General features: G+C 60.7%; 3 protein-coding genes across 5 annotated transcripts; 1 reads left to right on the forward strand and 2 right to left on the reverse strand.

Annotated features, from left to right (window-relative positions):
- Positions 1-312: 312 nt before the first annotated feature.
- On the forward strand, positions 313-8,246 carry RPS6KB2 (ribosomal protein S6 kinase B2). 3 transcript variants are annotated; one of them, XM_017857152.1, is made up of 15 exons: positions 313-465; positions 823-863; positions 961-1,081; positions 1,366-1,434; positions 3,558-3,705; positions 5,403-5,460; positions 5,540-5,640; positions 5,755-5,845; positions 5,929-6,019; positions 6,143-6,250; positions 6,798-6,860; positions 7,002-7,079; positions 7,181-7,288; positions 7,385-7,497; positions 7,792-8,246. In XM_017857152.1, the coding sequence occupies exons 1-15, from the start codon at positions 382-384 to the stop codon at positions 7,973-7,975; spliced, it is 1,458 nt and encodes a 485-aa protein (XP_017712641.1). In that variant the 5' UTR covers positions 313-381; the 3' UTR covers positions 7,976-8,246. The 3 variants fall into 3 exon arrangements, with proteins under 3 accessions (XP_017712641.1, XP_017712639.1, XP_017712640.1); XM_017857151.1 differs by lacking the exons at positions 313-465; positions 823-863; positions 961-1,081; positions 1,366-1,434; positions 3,558-3,705 and adding an exon at positions 4,022-4,279; XM_017857150.1 differs by lacking the exons at positions 313-465; positions 823-863; positions 961-1,081; positions 1,366-1,434; positions 3,558-3,705 and adding an exon at positions 4,019-4,279 and having other exon boundaries at positions 5,929-6,250.
- Positions 8,247-8,351: 105 nt separating this feature from the next.
- PTPRCAP (protein tyrosine phosphatase receptor type C associated protein) lies at positions 8,352-10,859 on the reverse strand. The gene is made up of 2 exons (XM_017857157.1): positions 10,749-10,859; positions 8,352-9,197 (listed from the first exon to the last, which is right to left on the reverse strand). The coding sequence occupies exons 1-2, from the start codon at positions 10,749-10,751 to the stop codon at positions 8,580-8,582; spliced, it is 621 nt and encodes a 206-aa protein (XP_017712646.1). The 5' UTR covers positions 10,752-10,859; the 3' UTR covers positions 8,352-8,579.
- A 317-nt stretch (positions 10,860-11,176) lies between these two features.
- Positions 11,177-16,679, reverse strand: CORO1B (coronin 1B). The gene is made up of 11 exons (XM_017857148.1): positions 16,522-16,679; positions 15,587-15,789; positions 15,125-15,247; positions 14,892-15,021; positions 14,498-14,679; positions 14,290-14,409; positions 13,469-13,573; positions 13,252-13,397; positions 12,923-12,980; positions 11,792-12,070; positions 11,177-11,633 (listed from the first exon to the last, which is right to left on the reverse strand). Exons 2-11 carry the CDS (start codon positions 15,785-15,787, stop codon positions 11,508-11,510), a joined length of 1,470 nt encoding a protein of 489 aa, XP_017712637.1. The 5' UTR covers positions 15,788-15,789; positions 16,522-16,679; the 3' UTR covers positions 11,177-11,507.

A 16,679-nucleotide genomic window follows, 5' to 3' on the forward strand; every position in this document is an offset into this window, starting at 1 on the left:
GGCTCCAACAGGGCTGGGGATTGCATTAAATTCACACCTGCATACACTTCCGACCCTGCCCCATCCAAACTCAAAACTCTCCGTAGAACCAAAACGGGCTCGCAGAGAGCCGTGCTGGGAAGACCGAGAGTCCTGCCGAGAGGATTCCGCAGGCTGAAGGCTGGGCGCCTAGCTACTCTAGGACTACAATTCCCGAGAGGCCTTGCCACGGACGCCATCTTTGTTCCCCACTAGGCTAAGCGATTTTGCGGAGGGGGAGCAAGACCCCTTGCGTCATCGGCGCGCGCGGCCGCCGTCGCGGAGAGATGATGTTTAGGTTCGGGACTGTCAGTCGGTGCGCGGCCAGGTACGGGCCGAGGGGCCCGCGGGGCCGGCGCCTCCATGGCGGCCGTGTTTGATTTGGATTTGGAGACGGAGGAAGGCAGCGAGGGCGAGGGCGAGGGTGAGCCAGAGCTCAGCTCCGCGGTGAGTGCCCCACCCTGGCTCTACTGGATCCTGGAGCCGATCCTGTCATCCAGCCGAGAACCGAGCGGCGGCTCCGCACGCCCGGAGCGGGCTCCGACCCTTTGCAGACCCAGATCCTTCTCAGATCCCGGCCTCTATTAAGCTCTGATCCCACCCTCACCCCGACCTCTCTTCCAGAACCCCAGCCTTTTCCCCCGATTCTCCTTTTCCTGCCCTCGACTTTTTCCCAGTTCTTGCACACCCCCTGCCAGCTGCCATCCCTGACACCCTTCTCTCCTGGGCCAAGCAGTCCAACCTGAGCGGGAGCGGGGAGGTATCCTGGCACCTTCCTTGACTCTTACCCCTCGGTTCTCACAGGACGTGTGTCCCCTTGCCGAGTTGAGGGCAGCTGGCCTGGAGTGAGTGAGGGTCGTGTTGGGGGAGGGGGGAATGGAGTGGGGAAGGGGAACTGGGGAGCACTAGAGCCTTGTCCTCATTAACTCCTTGTGTCTGTAGGCCTGTGGGACACTATGAAGAGGTGGAGCTGACTGAGACCAGCGTGAACCTCTGCCCAGAGCGCATCGGGCCCCACTGCTTTGAGCTGCTGCGTGTGCTGGGCAAGGGGGGCTATGGCAAGGTAGGGGCGGGCGCACTCTCCTCCTGCCTCACAGCCTCCCTCTGAAGGCAGCAAAGGGTTCTCAAAACAAATTAGACTTGTGAATCAGCAGGGCTTCTAATGGGATTCAGAACCAGAAACATAAAGGAGGGAAGGCTAAATCCTCTCCAATCGGACTTGAAATCTTCACTGCCCCACCCTTGGCAGGGCCTAGGCCTCTTGGTCCCAAAGCCAGAGCTTAGGGTGGGGCTTCTTGAAGATAGGATGTGGAGAGGGAAGTTGATCCTGTCTCCCCTGCCCTACAGGTGTTCCAGGTGCGAAAGGTGCAAGGCACCAACTTGGGCAAAATATATGCCATGAAAGTCCTAAGGAAGGTGAGTCACTTGTTCAGCCAAGGAATACTGTGTGACTGCCATTCCCAACGTGCTGTACCAGGCTTTGGGAAGACAGCAGGGAACACAGTGGAGGAGGGGCCCTGTCTTTGGCATTTACTGGTTTATTGTCTGTTGTGATGTGTATTGTCTTGCAGTAATTCTCAATGGGAGCAATTTTGACTCCCAGCAGACATTTGACAACATGTCTGTACACTTTTTTTTTCCTTGTTTTGAGAAGGAGTTTCGCTCTGTCACCCAGGTTGGATTGCAGTGGTGTGATCTTGGCTCACTGCCACCTCCGGCTCCCAGGTTCAAGTGATTCTTGTGCCTTAGCCTCCGGAATAGCTGAGATTACAGGTGCCTGCCACCACACCCAGCTAATTTTTGTATTTTTTGTAGAGGCGGGGTTTCACCAGGCTGGTCTCTAACTCCTAATCTCAGGTGATCCGCCCGCCTTGGCCTCCAAAGTGCTGAGAGCTGGGATCACAGGCATAAGCCACCGCGCCTAGCCTTTTTTTTTTTTCTTTTGGGATGGAGTCTCTCTTTGTTGCCCAGACTGAAGTGCAGTAGTGCACTCTCTGCTCACTGCAACCTCTGCCTCCCGGGTTCAAGGAGTTGTCTTACCTCAGCCTCCTGAGTAGCTGGGATTATAGGCGTGTGCTGCCACACCTGGCTAATCTTTGTCTTTTTATTTATTTACTTATTTATTTTGATATGGAGTCTCACTCTGTCACGCAGGCTGGAGTGCAGTGGTGCGATCTCGGCTCACTGCAACCTCCACCTCCCAGGTTGAAGTGATTCTCCTGCCTCAGCCTTCCGAGTAGCTGGGATTACAGACATGAACCACCACACCTGGCTAATTTTTTTGTATTTTTAGTAGAGATGGGTTTTTGCCATGTTGGCCAGGCTGGTCTTGAACTCCTAACCTCAGGTGATCCACCCAGCTCGGCCTCCCAAAGTGCTGGGATTATAGTCATGAACCACTGTGCCTGGCCTAGTTTTTGTACTTTTTAGTGGAGACGGGGTTTCACCATGTTGGTCAGTCTGGTCTTGAACTCTTGCCCTCAGGTGATTCGCCCGCCTCAGCCTGCCAAAGTGCTGGGATTACAGGTGTGATCCACTGTGCCTGGCATGGACACATTTTTGATTGTCAAGGCCAGAGAGGAGTGTTACTGGTACCTGGTGGGTACAGGCCAGGGATGCTGCCGAACGTCCCATGGTGCACAGGGCAGCCTCCCACAACAAAGAATGACCTGGTCCCAAGTGTCAGTAGTGCCCAGGTTGAGAAACCCTGTGTTAGAGAATAAACCCATCCCTGGAAATGGTGACGGCTGACAGCAGCGGAATTATGGAGAAATGCAATGGAGTGACAGAGCATGGCAGCAGGTAACAGGTGGATGGTCTGAGGAGCTCTGGATGCCCCCAGTTTTTTTTTTTTTTTTTTGAGACGGAGTCTCGCTCTGTCGCCCGGGCTGGAGTGCAGTGACCAGATCTCAGCTCACTGCAAGCTCCGCCTCCCGGGTTTACGCCATTCTCCTGCCTCAGCCTCCCGAGTAGCTGGGACTACAGGTGCCCGCCACCTCGCCTGGCTAATTTTTTGTATTTTTTAGTAGAGATGGGGTTTCACTGTGTTAGCCAGGATGGTCTCGATTTCCTGACCTCGTGATCCGCCCGTCTCGGCCTCCCAATGTGCTGGGATTACAGGCTTGAGCCACCGCGCCCAGCCTTTTTTTTTTCTTTTTTTTTGAGGCAGAGTCTCAGCCACATCAAACTGACTGACTTTGGACTCTGCAAGGAGTCGATCCATGAGTGCGCCATCACTCACACCCAGGCTGGAGTGCAGTGGCGTGATCTTAGCTCACTGCAACCTCTGCTGCTGGGTTCAAGCAATTCTCCTGCCTCAGCCTCCTGAGTAGCTGGGATTACAGGCATGTACCATCGTACCCAGCTAATTTTTCTATTTTTAGTAGAGACGGGGTTTTGCCATGTTGGCCAGACTGGTCTCAAACTCCTGACTTCAGGTGATCTGCCTGCCTCGGCCTCCCAGAGTGCTGGGATTACAGGTGTGAGCCACCATGCCCGGCCTGGATGCCCTAGTTTCTAACCAATTCCTGTGTCTCCAGGCCAAAATTGTGCGCAACGCCAAGGACACAGCACACACACGGGCTGAGCGGAACATTCTAGAGTCTGTGAAGCATCCCTTTATTGTGGAACTGGCCTATGCCTTCCAGACTGGTGGCAAACTCTACCTCATCCTTGAGTGCCTCAGTGGTATGAGTGCGGGCCCAGGCAGGGGTGTGTGGCGGGGGCAGGGAGCCAGCATAGGAAGCTCTGGGGGGAAGCTNAACTGACTGACTTTGGACTCTGCAAGGAGTCGATCCATGAGTGCGCCATCACTCACACCCAGGCTGGAGTGCAGTGGCGTGATCTTAGCTCACTGCAACCTCTGCTGCTGGGTTCAAGCAATTCTCCTGCCTCAGCCTCCTGAGTAGCTGGGATTACAGGCATGTACCATCGTACCCAGCTAATTTTCTATTTTAGTAGAGACGGGGTTTTGCCATGTTGGCCAGACTGGTCTCAAACTCCTGACTTCAGGTGATCTGCCTGCCTCGGCCTCCCAGAGTGCTGGGATTACAGGTGTGAGCCACCATGCCCGGCCTGGATGCCCTAGTTTCTAACCAATTCCTGTGTCTCCAGGCCAAAATTGTGCGCAACGCCAAGGACACAGCACACACACGGGCTGAGCGGAACATTCTAGAGTCTGTGAAGCATCCCTTTATTGTGGAACTGGCCTATGCCTTCCAGACTGGTGGCAAACTCTACCTCATCCTTGAGTGCCTCAGTGGTATGAGTGCGGGCCCAGGCAGGGGTGTGTGGCGGGGGCAGGGAGCCAGCATAGGAAGCTCTGGGGGGAAGCTCTTGAGAGATGAGTCTGTGGGGGTTGGCGGGGAAGCTCTTGAGAGTTGAGTCTGTGGGGGTTGGCTAGGGGCCCCCACTCTGTCCTACCCATCCACCCATCCATCCGTGCATCTGTCCCATCATTCATTCATTCATTCATTCATTCAGCAAACGTCTGTCCAGCACCTACTGTGTCCCTCACGTGTGTTGGGAGTGGATGGGCATGGTGGGAATTTGGGTAGAAGTCCAGAGGATGGTTGTGTCTCTTCCTACTCCCCTCCCTGTCTTCTTGTTCTCTCCTGTGTGCCCTGCATCCTGTCAAGTCCCCAGTCCAACTGGTTCATTCACTGTAGCGTCCTACTCTATCCGTCCACTCTCAGGGGCCTGGTGGGTTGGTCAGAGCATTTTTCTAACTGGGCTGAGGCCTCCTGCTCACCTGCTTTCTAGTGTCTCCTCTGCCGACTGCTGAGGTCGTAGAGCCTGGGGCTGCTCCCGGACCTTCTATTCAGTCCTGTGGCTTGCTGCCCAGATCAAGCCTCACCCCTAGGCCGGCTGACCCCTGCTGGCTGTGAGCAGTCTTGGCCTGCCTTTCCCTCGTTTGGGCCAGATGAACCCTGCGAGCTTCTGCCTCCATGCTCTACATTCGCTCCGTCCATCTCAGCATCCCCTTAAAGTCCCAGCAAACTGCACTTTCTCTGTTCTGTTGTGTTGGGATTCACTCTGTCTTCCCTGTCTCCTCTGCGAGATCTTTTGGGCTACGCTCTTGGAGCTGTGGCCTGGGCCTGGCGTATTGGAGCCGTCATGTACATGTCTGTCTCCCCAGTAGACTGAGCGTCCTGAGGGCAGTGGCTGGGTCTCTTCATCCTGTCCCCAGCTTCACCCAGCACAGGGCCAGGCACCGAGTAGGCGTCGGTAGATGTTTGCTGAATTGAATTGAATCCCCACGGCAGCTCTGTGAGGCAGGTAGGGCAGGAATTATGAGCCCCCCTTTCCCCAAGAAGAAATAAAGACTCAGAAAGTGTAAAGGGACTTGGACCCAGCATGTGGCTGCTGACGTGTTTGTGTGGCAGGTGGCGAGCTCTTCATGCATCTGGAGCGAGAGGGCATCTTCCTGGAAGATACAGCCTGGTGGGTGTTACTCCTCCACTTTCCTGAGGCCGCCAGGTCCCTGCCCTACTCCCACCTGCACCCTGTCTTGTTTCTGCAGCTTCTACCTGGCCGAGATCACGCTGGCCCTGGGCCATCTCCACTCCCAGGGCATCATCTACCGGGACCTCAAGCCCGAGAACATCATGCTCAGCAGCCAGGGTGCGCATGTGTGCACGGGCAGCTGCAGGCGGGGTCTGCAATCTGTGGGAATTGCCGAGGAGCTCTGTGGGTGGGGGGGGCCTCTGGTCATGCCTCTCCAACACTCTTCCTCAGGCCACATCAAACTGACTGACTTTGGACTCTGCAAGGAGTCGATCCATGAGGGCGCCGTCACTCACACCTTCTGCGGCACCATTGAGTACATGTAAGTGGCACCTGGCTGGCCCAGGGGTCGGGAGGACAGCCCGAAGGGGCATGGCCTGACTGACAGTTCCACCTGGACCCCAGGGCCCCTGAGATTCTGGTGCGCAGTGGCCACAACCGGGCTGTGGACTGGTGGAGCCTGGGGGCCCTGATGTACGACATGCTCACTGGATCGGCAAGTCCAGCGCCCTGGGAGGAGGAGGGCAGGGGCAGGGGTGGGAGGAGCCCCCCCTACTGGGGCAAGGGCAGGGCCTGGTGGGAGGCCCACAAGGCTCCTCTCACCTTCCTCATCCTCCAGCCCCCCTTCACTGCAGAGAACCGGAAGAAAACCATGGATAAGATCATCAAGGGCAAGCTGGCGCTGCCCCCCTACCTCACCCCAGATGCCCGGGACCTTGTCAAAAAGGTGGGACTCCTTTCTCTCTTCTCTGGGGCCCTGCCAGCCACTCAGCATGTGTTCTTGAGTCTCTCTGGGCTGTGGGGAAGCCAGGGCCACCCTGGCCTGTGCAGTTTGCCTCTGGGAGTAAAAGGAGCCCCTCCCTTGAAGTCGGGGATTCAGCCCAGGTCTCAGCTCTGTCACAGACCAGCTGCTGCCCTAGCCCAGACCTTAGGCTGAGTCCTAACCGGGGACGTGCTTGTGATGAGCTGGCCACACTTCCATCAAAGGCGAGCATCAGAGGTGTTAGGGGGAGGCCGGGCAGCCACATGGGGAGTTGGCGCCTCACCAAAGCGCCTTGGGGCAATGCCAGGGCCCAGGAGCCTCTGCAAAGCCTTTGTGGAGAAGGTGGCTCCACTGACCAAAACTTGAAAGTCCCCAGGGTATCCATAGGTGGGAACCACACCCAAAGGCATTCTCTCCCATGTCACCTGACCCCCACTCCAGCTAGCCCTGGGACGTGGGGACACAGGAACAGTACCTACCCAGGCCCTCACCCTCTCTCCTGGTCTCGCAGTTTCTGAAACGGAATCCCAGCCAGAGGATTGGGGGTGGTCCAGGGGATGCTGCTGATGTGCAGGTGGGTTTGGGACCACCACCAGGGGTAGGGCTGAGTCTCCAAGGGTATGGGCAACGGGGGCAGGGCCCCAGGGCAGAGGGAGTGACCAAGGGGGCAAGCAGGGTGAGCTGTTAGTGGGTTTGGGGTATTCTCTACCCACAGAGGCATCCCTTTTTCCGGCACATGAATTGGGACGACCTTCTGGCCCGGCGTGTGGACCCCCCTTTCAGGCCCTGTCTGGTGAGCAGCAGGCCCAGTGGCCGGTGGCAGGTGGCGGGTGGCAAGTGGAGAACCCGCATCTTGGTGCCCTCTGACCCCTCCCCTCTCTGGTCGGCCCACAGCAGTCAGAGGAGGACGTGAGCCAGTTTGATACCCGCTTCACACGGCAGACGCCGGTGGACAGTCCCGATGACACGGCCCTCAGCGAGAGTGCCAACCAGGCCTTCCTGGTGAGTGCGGGGGCCCGGGGACTGTGGGACCAGGGCAGGGATGGTGGCTAAGGATGGAAGTTACTGAGTGTCGCATGGCCCTGCCTCCACCCCCAGGGCTTCACGTACGTGGCGCCGTCTGTCCTGGACAGCATCAAGGAGGGCTTCTCCTTCCAGCCCAAGCTGCGCTCACCCAGGCGCCTCAACAGTAGCCCCCGGGCCCCCATCAGGTACTGAGGGATGTGGGGATGTGTGGCTGGGGTAGGGACACTAGCAGGCAGGACGCCAGCTCCAGCCTTGGGTGCTTTGGCCACGTCTGTCAGCCAGTGTTGGCTTAGGTTGCTGTGTCTGCCATGGGGACCTCAGTCCCTACCCTCCTTGCGGCCAGGCTGCCTAGGTGGGAGTTTCTGGAGCCCACGGCCTGTGTGCCTGGGCAGGTGGGAAAGTCTGCCTTCCCTGATCGAGTGCTGGCAGGCCCTGGCAGGGCCTAGGAGGCTCTTACTCTGCCTTGGTTTCCCCTGCAGCCCCCTCAAGTTCTCCCCCTTTGAGGGGTTTCGGCCCAGCCCCAGCCTGCCGGAGCCCGTGGAGCCACCTCTACCTCCACTCCTGCCACCGCCACCACCACCCTCGATCACCGCCCCTCTCCCCATCCGTCCCCCCTCAGGGACCAAGAAGTCCAAGAGGGGCCGTGGGCGTCCAGGACGCTAGGAAGCAGGGTGGGGTGGAGGGCAGCCCTTGAGCCCTATCCCTGCGGCTGTGAGGGCAGCAGGACCCTGGGCCAGTTTCAGAGACCTGGGGGTGTGTCTGGGAGTGGGGTGCGAGTGCGTGTGAAAGTGTGTGTCTGCTGGGGCAGCTGTGCCCCTGAATCATGGGCACGGAGGGCTCCAGGCTACGACTGCTGGGGCCAGGGCCCTGCCGCCCACCATGCCCCGCGCTCAGCTAGCTGCTCCCGTGGAAGATTAAAGGGCTGAATCATGGCGCTGACCTGACTCTTTGCGCTGCACGCCTGGGGGCAGGGGTGGGTTGCATTGTGCTAGGGGGAATCCCTGGTCCGGGAGGGAGGGGTCTCTGTAGGACCACAGGGTCACAGGCTGGAGGAGTTTTATTTCAAACGGTTGCCTGATGCCTGTGGCAGTGGGGGTGGGGCCCTTCCCGTGGTGAGGGGGGTACACGTGGACTTGGGAACTGGTGGGGGGTGACAGTCTGAGGTGTGGTCATGTGGGGTGGGGGTCCAATCCAGCCATGGCATCTTGGGAAGCAGAGGCACAGGGAGTGAGTGGCCGTGGCAGAGATGGGATACCAAGACCAGCCGCTACAGTGCGGTGACATGGAGGCCCTGGCCCCCAGCTGCCCTGGCGCTGTCGTCCCAGGCCGCACTGCCAGCAAAGGCATGCAGGTCACTTAGCAGGGCCTCAGCACTGCCCCCTGCGCTTGCTGCTCCTGGGGAGCCAAGGACCAGGTCACCCTCCGTGTCACTGTCTCTGGCTTCCTCAGCCCGCACAGGGACTTGCTCTGGGCTGGACGCCTCTCCACATAGCTGCTCGCCTTCCCCGGGGTCAGCCTGCAGGCCACCATCCGTGACGTGGTCATAGTCTGCGTCTTGCTCATCCTCCTGTCGCTCAAGGTCATTGTCTGGGGACCCCAGCTCAGCTCGGGCCTGCAGCCAGCGGCCCGGGGGGCTGGCCCACAGCAAGCGCCGTGTGCGGCCCCACAGCGCGGCACCCAGGCGGGCTGGGTGGTAGTAGCCCCCCGAGTCACGGCTGAGGCGGCGCCAGGCCAGTGCCAGGCCAGTGACCAGCAGCAAGAGCAGCAGCAGCAGCAGGACAACGGTGACAGAGCTGGAGCCCACGCTGTCCTCCGCACTGCCACCCGAGCCCAAGGCCCCTGGCAGGGCCAGCAGCATCCCGAGCCCTAGGGTGCAGGGCAGAGCCTGTGGGAGACAGGCAGGGGCTCAGAGGGCTCAGCACCTGGGGTGGGGCCTGGTGCGGGGCAGGCTGGGTGATCAAGACCACTTTCCTTTTTTTCTCTTTGGGATCCTCTTGGGACAGCCAAGCAGAGAAGACCAACGCCTTATTTGGTCAACCAGGCTCTGGCCCTGTGAGATCAGCCCCCATTCCTCCAACCTTCTCCCTACCACTCACCTCCCCCAACTGCTGCATACAGTCATCTACCTATGGCCTTCGCACTGGCTGTTCCCTCTGCCCGGAAAGCTCCACCTCCTCCCACCCTCCCCTTCCCCAGGCTGCATGGCCTGCTCACCGTGCTCAAAGGTCACCCTAGTGAGGCTGAACCTGACCTTAACCTCTACCCTGATGTCTATAACTGCAGCCCACCCCAGCACTCAGCGCCTTTTTCCTCGAATGCCACCTAATCAGGAGATAATTGTACTCTTTTTTTTTTTTTTTTTTTTTGAGACGGAGTCTCGCTCTGCCGCCCAGGCTGGAGTGCAGTGGCCGGATCTCAGCTCACTGCAAGCTCCGCCTCCCAGGTTCACGCCATTCTCCTGCCTCAGCCTCCCAAGTAGCTGGGACTACAGGCGCCCGCCACGTCGCCCGGCTAGTTTTTTTGTATTTTAGTAGAGACGGGGTTTCACCATGTTAGCCAGGATGGTCTTGATCTCCTGACCTCGTGATCCGCCCGTCTCGGCCTCCCAAAGTGCTGGGATTACAGGCTTGAGCCACCGCGCCCGGCCTGTACTCATTTTTTATGTCTATTATCTACCCCCCACAATAAGCTGCTAGGAGAAGGGGGCTTTCTGGGTCAAGCATGTTAGTAAGTAGTCAGAAAGCATGGGTTAAATGTGTCTAGGCTGCCTGGGTGGGTGGGGGAGGAGATGGGAGGGAGGGAAAGAGGTTGCTAGCTGGTGTCAGGGCTGGCTCTCCCTGAGGCCTGGGATGGAGGATGGAGGATGGAGGGGCCTGGACCCACCCCGAGGCAACTGCTCATCTGCTTGGCCAGGTCCCCAAGCAGGGGTCCGTGAGGCCCCTCTTCCTCCCTCCCCACCACGGGGCTGCCCCAGCTGCAGGGTTTCCGTTCCACTCCCAGTCCCTGAGGGCCCCAGGCGTGCAGGGCCGGGGGCTGGGGGAGGCGGGCGCAGCTGCCAGAGGAAGTCTGCGGTTGGAACAGGCTAAGTGGGGGGTGTCGGGGGAGGGGTGCTGAGGTGCAGCCAGCCTCCCCCAGCACCCCAGGCTGTCCACCCAGGTTCCGGGAATGCAAGTTCCCGCTCACAGGAAGACCAGGTGAGGGCCTTCCCAGGGCTCCTGAGGGGGGCCTGGTCCAGTGTGGGGTGCCGGGGGCCATGCCCGGAGTCCCAGAGAGCCCAGCTCAGGTGAGAGAAAGGTCCAGCCTCTGCCATACTTTCTTAGGTCTCACCTCTTCCCCGGAGCCAGTGTGGGGCCCTCCTCAGCTCCACCGGCCCAGACAGTCCAGCCCCGACCGCCTGTGGCCCCCATCCCAAGAACCCAGGGGTTCTGAGGCTCACCATTGGTCCACAGGCCCCTCCGCGCCGGGCACCCACCTCCAGCTCTAGCTGTGTTGAGCGAGAAGTGAGCTCAGTGCTCGTCTGCAGTGAAGGGTGGCCCTGGCTTCCGCTTCCTGCCCACATACCCCATCTGCCCCTCCCTGCTGCAGGACCCCTGGTCCACACCAGACCCTCCCCGGTCTCCCTGGAGGAGGCTGGGCTGCCGGGCCTGTCCTCCAAGGGAGAAGCAGCACCAACTTAAAGCTGGATGCAGCCTTGCATGTGTGCCCAGGTCCTCTGCCTCAGTTTCCCTGCCTGACAATCCAGGGGAGCAATGTCTGTGGGGCTGCTCACTGCCCCCACACCTGCACATGTGTGACTCCTGCGACATCATCTGTCTCCAGGTTTCCAGACTTCTCAGCCCCACCCTTGCAGCAGCAGGTCAGCCCGGCTTTTAGAAAGAGAATTTTATTTGGAATGAAAATATAGAGCCCACCTTCCCACCTCCTCTGGGGAGGGAGCAGAGGGCTGGGCAGTGGTTGGGGAGATGGTCCCTGCCCAGAGGAGGAGGAGCTCGCCTGGGCATGGAAATCCTCCACAGGAACAGTGAAGAAAGCTGGGTGGTGGCTTCGGCCTGGGCCCGGGACAGGTCAGGGTGGGAACCGACCCCTGCGCTGCCTCGGAGGCCCTGGGCAGCCAGCCAGCCCGGTGCGACCCGCTGGCAGAAGCTGAGTGGGAAGGGGGCGGAGGAGGAGATGAAGGTGGCGCGTGGCTGTGGCCCTACGCATCCCCGTTCTCCATGCGGCCCAACTGCTCCTCTAGGCGGCAGATGCGCTCCCCCTGCTCCTTGACCAGCGCTCTCAGGGCCCGCAGCTCCTGCATCACCTCCTCCAGCTTCCCAGCCTCCTGTGGGGACATGAAGGGGGTGGTGGTCAGGGGCTGCTAAGCCATAGTCCTCCCAAACCCACCACTACCCCAGAGAGGGAGAGCAAATGGCCCAGACCCACACAGCAGGCCAGGGCCAGGAGGGGCTCCCAGCATCACCCCTGCTTGCGGGTGCATACCCCGGCTCTGGTCAGGCTGCCACTGGGAGTGGCATCAGCAGCAGCGGTGGTGGCTGCAGGGGTCCCCAGGCGGGAGGAGCCCAGGGCCGCAGTGGGCCGGCTGTCAGACAACACGTTGCGCCGGCTAATCTTCAGGTCCCGCTGCTTGCTGGGCACGTAGGCCTCCCGCAGCGAGATGAGGATCGGGTCGGCGTCCCGCCCGCTTACCCACTCCTCAGCCTCCAGGGCTGCCTCGGGCCCGGCTGTGTCAGGGTACAGATCATCCTGGAAGAGGTCCGACTGGGCAGGGGGCCGGGGTGTCAGGATCAGTTGCGAGGCCCCATAGGGTCCCCTCATCCCTGGGCCTCCAGGCTTGCACTCTGTTAACTCATTCTCCCATGGCCTGGCCCCAAGGGGCCTTTCGAAAGCTCCATTCTGGCCTTTCACTTCCCTTCTGGACGCCACCAACAGCTCCCTCTGAAGCTTTCCCACCCTTCTGAGCAAGGCCCCTGTCACCACCTTCCCCTGCAGGCCACAGGGGCCACTGTGTGGCTTTGTGGGACTCTGGGGTCCATGGACTGTGAGCTTCTGGAGCAGGCCCTATCAGCTCAGCTCTCAGCTTCACTCCCCGAAATGTGCCTGGCATGTTGAAAGAGCAGTCGGCAAACGCTGGCCAGAGAATCATGGAAGCGTGTCCAAGGCTCTTGGTATCTGAGGCCAAGCCACATGTGGCCCAGTCCCATCTTCATAGGATTCCCCACTGCAGCCGGACTCTGTGTTCCTCTCTCCATTCCCACCACCGTGCCCTTTGCCTGGCCTGCCCCCAGTGGATGGCGCCACCCCAGCCGTGCTATGGGTACTGCCTCCTTCAGGAAGATCTCTGGCTGCCACTCCCTCCCTGACTGCCTGGCATCCTTCTCCTGTGGCTCGTCCAGGGCAGGGCCCCCACTCACCCTGTGTCTCATCCCCACTTGCCCCCTGACTGGCACAGCCCAACAGCTGGCTGGTACAAGGGCAAGCTGGCATCTGTCCAGCTCACTGCCCACAAACCATACTAGGTCATGTTCCATTCACAGGCCTTGCCCTGGTCACAACTGCATGGCCCGCCTGCTGGAGAAAGGGGCGAGTGAGCAGAGGGACGGGTGGCCTCACCTTCCTTGGCACAGTCATGACGATGGGTTCACACTTGCGCTCATGAAGTTTGTAGAACCTGGGGATGCGAGGAGCAGCCGTGGGTGGAAACCCGCCCCCACCGCCAGCTCTCCTGGCTCCCAGCATCCTCCACTTCCAGTCCTCACCCCAGGACCTCCACAGGCTGACCCCTATGGCAGCTAGACCCCCACACAGGCTGCCTCGTGACAGTTCCATGGCCCACCGGGCCTTCCTGGCCCAAGGTTTCAACCTGCTGCTGAGCAGCTTCCAGCGACCTGACCTCTTACCTCGGATGCCCCTGTCCCTGAGTGGCCTCGGGGCCCTCTTACCGGGCAATCTCGCACTTGCTGACCTCCAGGCCCCGCTTGGGCATGCTGCCCATGCCCCGCTGGGGCTCCTTGCTGGTGAATGTGTTCAGGAAGTGGATGTAGGGGGGCTCCTCTGTGATCTCAAAGTACCGGATGCTGGAGTCGCCCTGTGTGGGGAGGGGGCTCAGCACCCGGGCACGCCTCTTCCCTGCCCCTCGCCAGCCCTGCCCAGCCCCACCTTGCCGCAGACGTAGACCACATTGGTGTCAGGGTCGTAGAAGGGCAGCAGGGCCCCGTTGCTCGAGTCCAGTTCCTGCAGGGCCATGGGTTCCTCGAGGTTTTCCTAGCACATTGGGGGCAGTCAGGCCAAGCAGAACCTCCTCACCCGCTAATCCCAAACCAGGACGGTCCTTAGCTGGCCTCACTAAGGCCAGCCAGCACTGCCCCCTAAATGCAGGTGGGCCCTCTGCTGCCTCTATGCCTTTTCCCACATGATGACCCCCACCTGGCCCTCCTGGCTCCACTTTATTCCCAGGGTCCCTCTTTTCCAGCTTCCTCCAGGCCTTAAGACTATGCCCAGGCCACTGAACAAGTGCTGAAACATACCCCACCATGGGGAGCCTGGGGTGCCAGCAGCACCAGCCCCAGATCAAGGGGCCCTGGAGGTCACTGTGCAGAAGCAGAGAGAGCTTGGGGAGAGGACGCTTCAGGGCAGGGCCGGGAGGCTTGCTGGAGGAGGAGGCTTTCTGGAGGAGTGGGGAGCCCTGCACAGGCAGTGGGTGGTACAGGCAACCAAGAGAAAGGCCCTTTCGTTGGCATGAACATGGGCAAAGACACGGAGGCAGTGGGAGGCCATGGGGGAGTGGCGGGGCAGTTGGGCGAGCAGGGGGGCAGGAGAGGAAAGGCTGACAGTCCCCAGCCCTGAGAGCCTCAAGTGCCAGGTAGAGAACCTAGGAACCACAGGCCTCTCCAGGGTGGACCATGCCTGCCTGGCCCAGGGCAGAGCTCTCCAGGGTGGGGCCCAAGTCTCAAGCTTGCCCCCTTAAGCTGGCCACTCACTGGGTCCCAGAGTGCCAGCTGCCGCTCACTCATTCGGCTGAAGCCCGTGGTGAACACCTTGCCATCTGCCAGGAAGATGGCTCGCATGGGCCGGGCCCCCTCATGAGCCTTCTCCCGCTCCTGTGGGGGGGACAGGCTGGTCAGTGCAGTGCCCTGCTCAAGGCCCTGGGCCTATTCACAGCCATCCTTGCCCTCTGAGGCCACATACTGCCATCAGGGTGCCCCGACGGGGGTCGATGATGCGCACGCTCTTGTCCTTGCATGCTGAGCAAAACAGGCTGCCATTGCGGTTCCAGCTGACGTTGTAGATAAGGTCAGGGTGCAGGCTGTCCAGGCGGTACAGCTCCTCTGCTGTGCCCACGTTCCAGATGAGTACCACGTTGTCGCAGCCTGGCAGGTGAGGGCTGTCAGCTCAGGGCAGGCGGGTGGCAGGAGACCATTAGCTCACCAGGCCGAGGCCCACTCTGCCCACCACCCTGGGACAGACTGGGTCTCTCCAACTCTGAGGGCCTCAGCTTTCCCATCTGTCAGGTGGGCCCTGGAGGGGCTGCTGGGATGTATGGAGAGGTCCGTGGGGGGACAAAACGGGGGGCGGTGCAGACCTGCACTAAGCAGCACGTTTCGAGCCGTGGGGTGCCAGGCGATGATGCCTACTCGCTTGGTGTGCCCCTCCAGTACCACCACCGGCTCTGTCAGTGGGGAGGTCAGCCCATTCTCTGGGATCTGCCACACCTGTGGTAGGGACAGGGCCACCGGGCTCAGTCCTCTGATGGCCCTACTGCTGGCCCCCTTGAGCCACGCCCGAGACCCTGGCCCAGCCAGTCCTGTGCCTCACCATGACCGTGCAGTCCTCCGAGCCGCTGGCTATGACTTCATCATTGTGGGGACACCAGTCGATGTCCAGGACAGGTCCCGTGTGCCCACACACCGTTGGGTAGGCCTTGTCAATGCGGCCCGTCTGTGGGCACGAGGAGGCAGTCAGGGAGCTTCAACCCTCCCGGAGTCTTGGTCTTCCCTTCCATGAAGTGGGAATGATGTGCAAGTCCTGGCTCACAGGTGGCCCAGATGTGACTGTGCCCCACTCTCCAGGTGAGCAGGAAGTGTTTGCTGCCTCTAATCCTGACTCTATGGCAACATGCCACTCTCTATCTCTGCTAACACTTGGGGCAATAAATGTGGGTGATAACGCCTGCCCAGCAGTGTGAGAAATGGCAAGATGAGGGATTTGAGGTACGCAGAAAGGCCCAGCAGGGGTGGCCGGGGTGCCTCCTCTTCCCCCAACCCTGACAGGACCCACCTTGCTTAGGGGGAGCACCAGAAAGGCACCCCCGCCACTGGCCTCCACAATCACTGCCAGGAACTTGGGGTTGACAGCGCAGAAGGTGCTGTCCCAGGTAACACGGGACACGCGAATGTCCTCATAGCACTGGTCGTTCTTGACCGGCTGCCCGAACACATGCCGGAATTTGCTCTGCCGGACCACTTTGCGGAAGGACATGTCTGCGGGACAGAGAGGCCTGGGTCAGCGCTGCGCAGCCGAACAACTCCAGCCCTCCCTAGGCTGCTGAACGTGAGCCGAGAGGAGGCAACCGGGGGCCTGGCCACCATAACCCTCCTGGGTCTCAGTTTCCCCAGTTACAGAATGGGGTCACAGGTGCAGAGCCTGGCCGCCTCTCACCCCGCAGGCAGTGATCTGAGGGGTAAATGCTCCGGCTCTGATCACCGCTGAGTGCTGAGGGGCTTTGCAGGACGCAGGCTCTGGTGTGTGTGCGGGGCAGGAGGTGGGAGGTGCCGGAGTTGGAAAGCTCTGTCCCAGCCAGTCGGGAGCAGCCTCCTTCCTGCCTAGAGATTTGGAGGCTGGCTAATGGGGAGGAAGGAGAGAGGAGGCAGGAAAAGTCTCTCTACTGTGGGGCCGAGTGAGGCCCCAGTTCTGAGTCCTAGGGAATGTCCAGGGAACCCCGGCATGACCCCCAGGAAGAGACGGGGGTCGGGACGCAGCTGCCGGCCGCGAAGCAACCCAGAGCGGCCTCGGAGCGGGGTCCAGGGTGAACCAGAAGCCCAACTTCCAGGGACCCCCGCCCAGGAGAGGAGAGGATGGGCGGCCAAGGGGAGTAGGACTGAGAGTGGGCGCAAGGGAGGGGAAAGGCTCCTGGGACCCGCGATCTCCGCTTAGCCCCCGCAGCCCCGCCCAGCTCCCGCCCGCGCCCCCAGCCCCGGCCCTGCCGCTCTTACCGGGGGCACCGGGGTAGCCGGGGGCTGCGGCACCGGCTTCGGGCGGCTCCGGATCCCGGCCTCTGGGAAGCAGGAAGCGGGATTCAGGAAGTGACAGAGGGACCGGGAGCGGGGCGGGGACGGGGCAGGGGCTCGCGGGGCGGGGCCGAGGTCACGCG

This window comes from Rhinopithecus bieti, unplaced genomic scaffold, assembly GCF_001698545.2.
Source record: "Rhinopithecus bieti isolate Rb0 unplaced genomic scaffold, ASM169854v2 scaffold_44159, whole genome shotgun sequence".
Classification (NCBI taxonomy): Eukaryota; Metazoa; Chordata; class Mammalia; order Primates; family Cercopithecidae; genus Rhinopithecus; species Rhinopithecus bieti.

What these genes read in the sequence shown, in the direction of transcription:
- CORO1B (XM_017857148.1), bottom strand. Translation starts at nt 15,787, where the DNA reads ATGTCCTTCCGCAAAGTGGTCCGGCAGAGCAAATTCCGGCATGTGTTC. An exon ending in TGGTCTACGTCTGCGGCAAG is followed by an intron (nt 13,398 to 13,468) that starts GTGGGGCTGGGC and finishes CTCCCCACACAG; the next exon opens with GGCGACTCCAGCATCCGGTA. An exon ending in TCATGACTGTGCCAAGGAAG is followed by an intron (nt 12,071 to 12,922) that starts GTGAGGCCACCC and finishes CCCCCTGCCCAG; the next exon opens with TCGGACCTCTTCCAGGATGA.
- RPS6KB2 (XM_017857152.1), top strand. Translation starts at nt 382, where the DNA reads ATGGCGGCCGTGTTTGATTTGGATTTGGAGACGGAGGAAGGCAGCGAG. An exon ending in CATCCTTGAGTGCCTCAGTG is followed by an intron (nt 3,706 to 5,402) that starts GTATGAGTGCGG and finishes TTTGTGTGGCAG; the next exon opens with GTGGCGAGCTCTTCATGCAT. An exon ending in TGCGGCACCATTGAGTACAT is followed by an intron (nt 5,846 to 5,928) that starts GTAAGTGGCACC and finishes CCTGGACCCCAG; the next exon opens with GGCCCCTGAGATTCTGGTGC.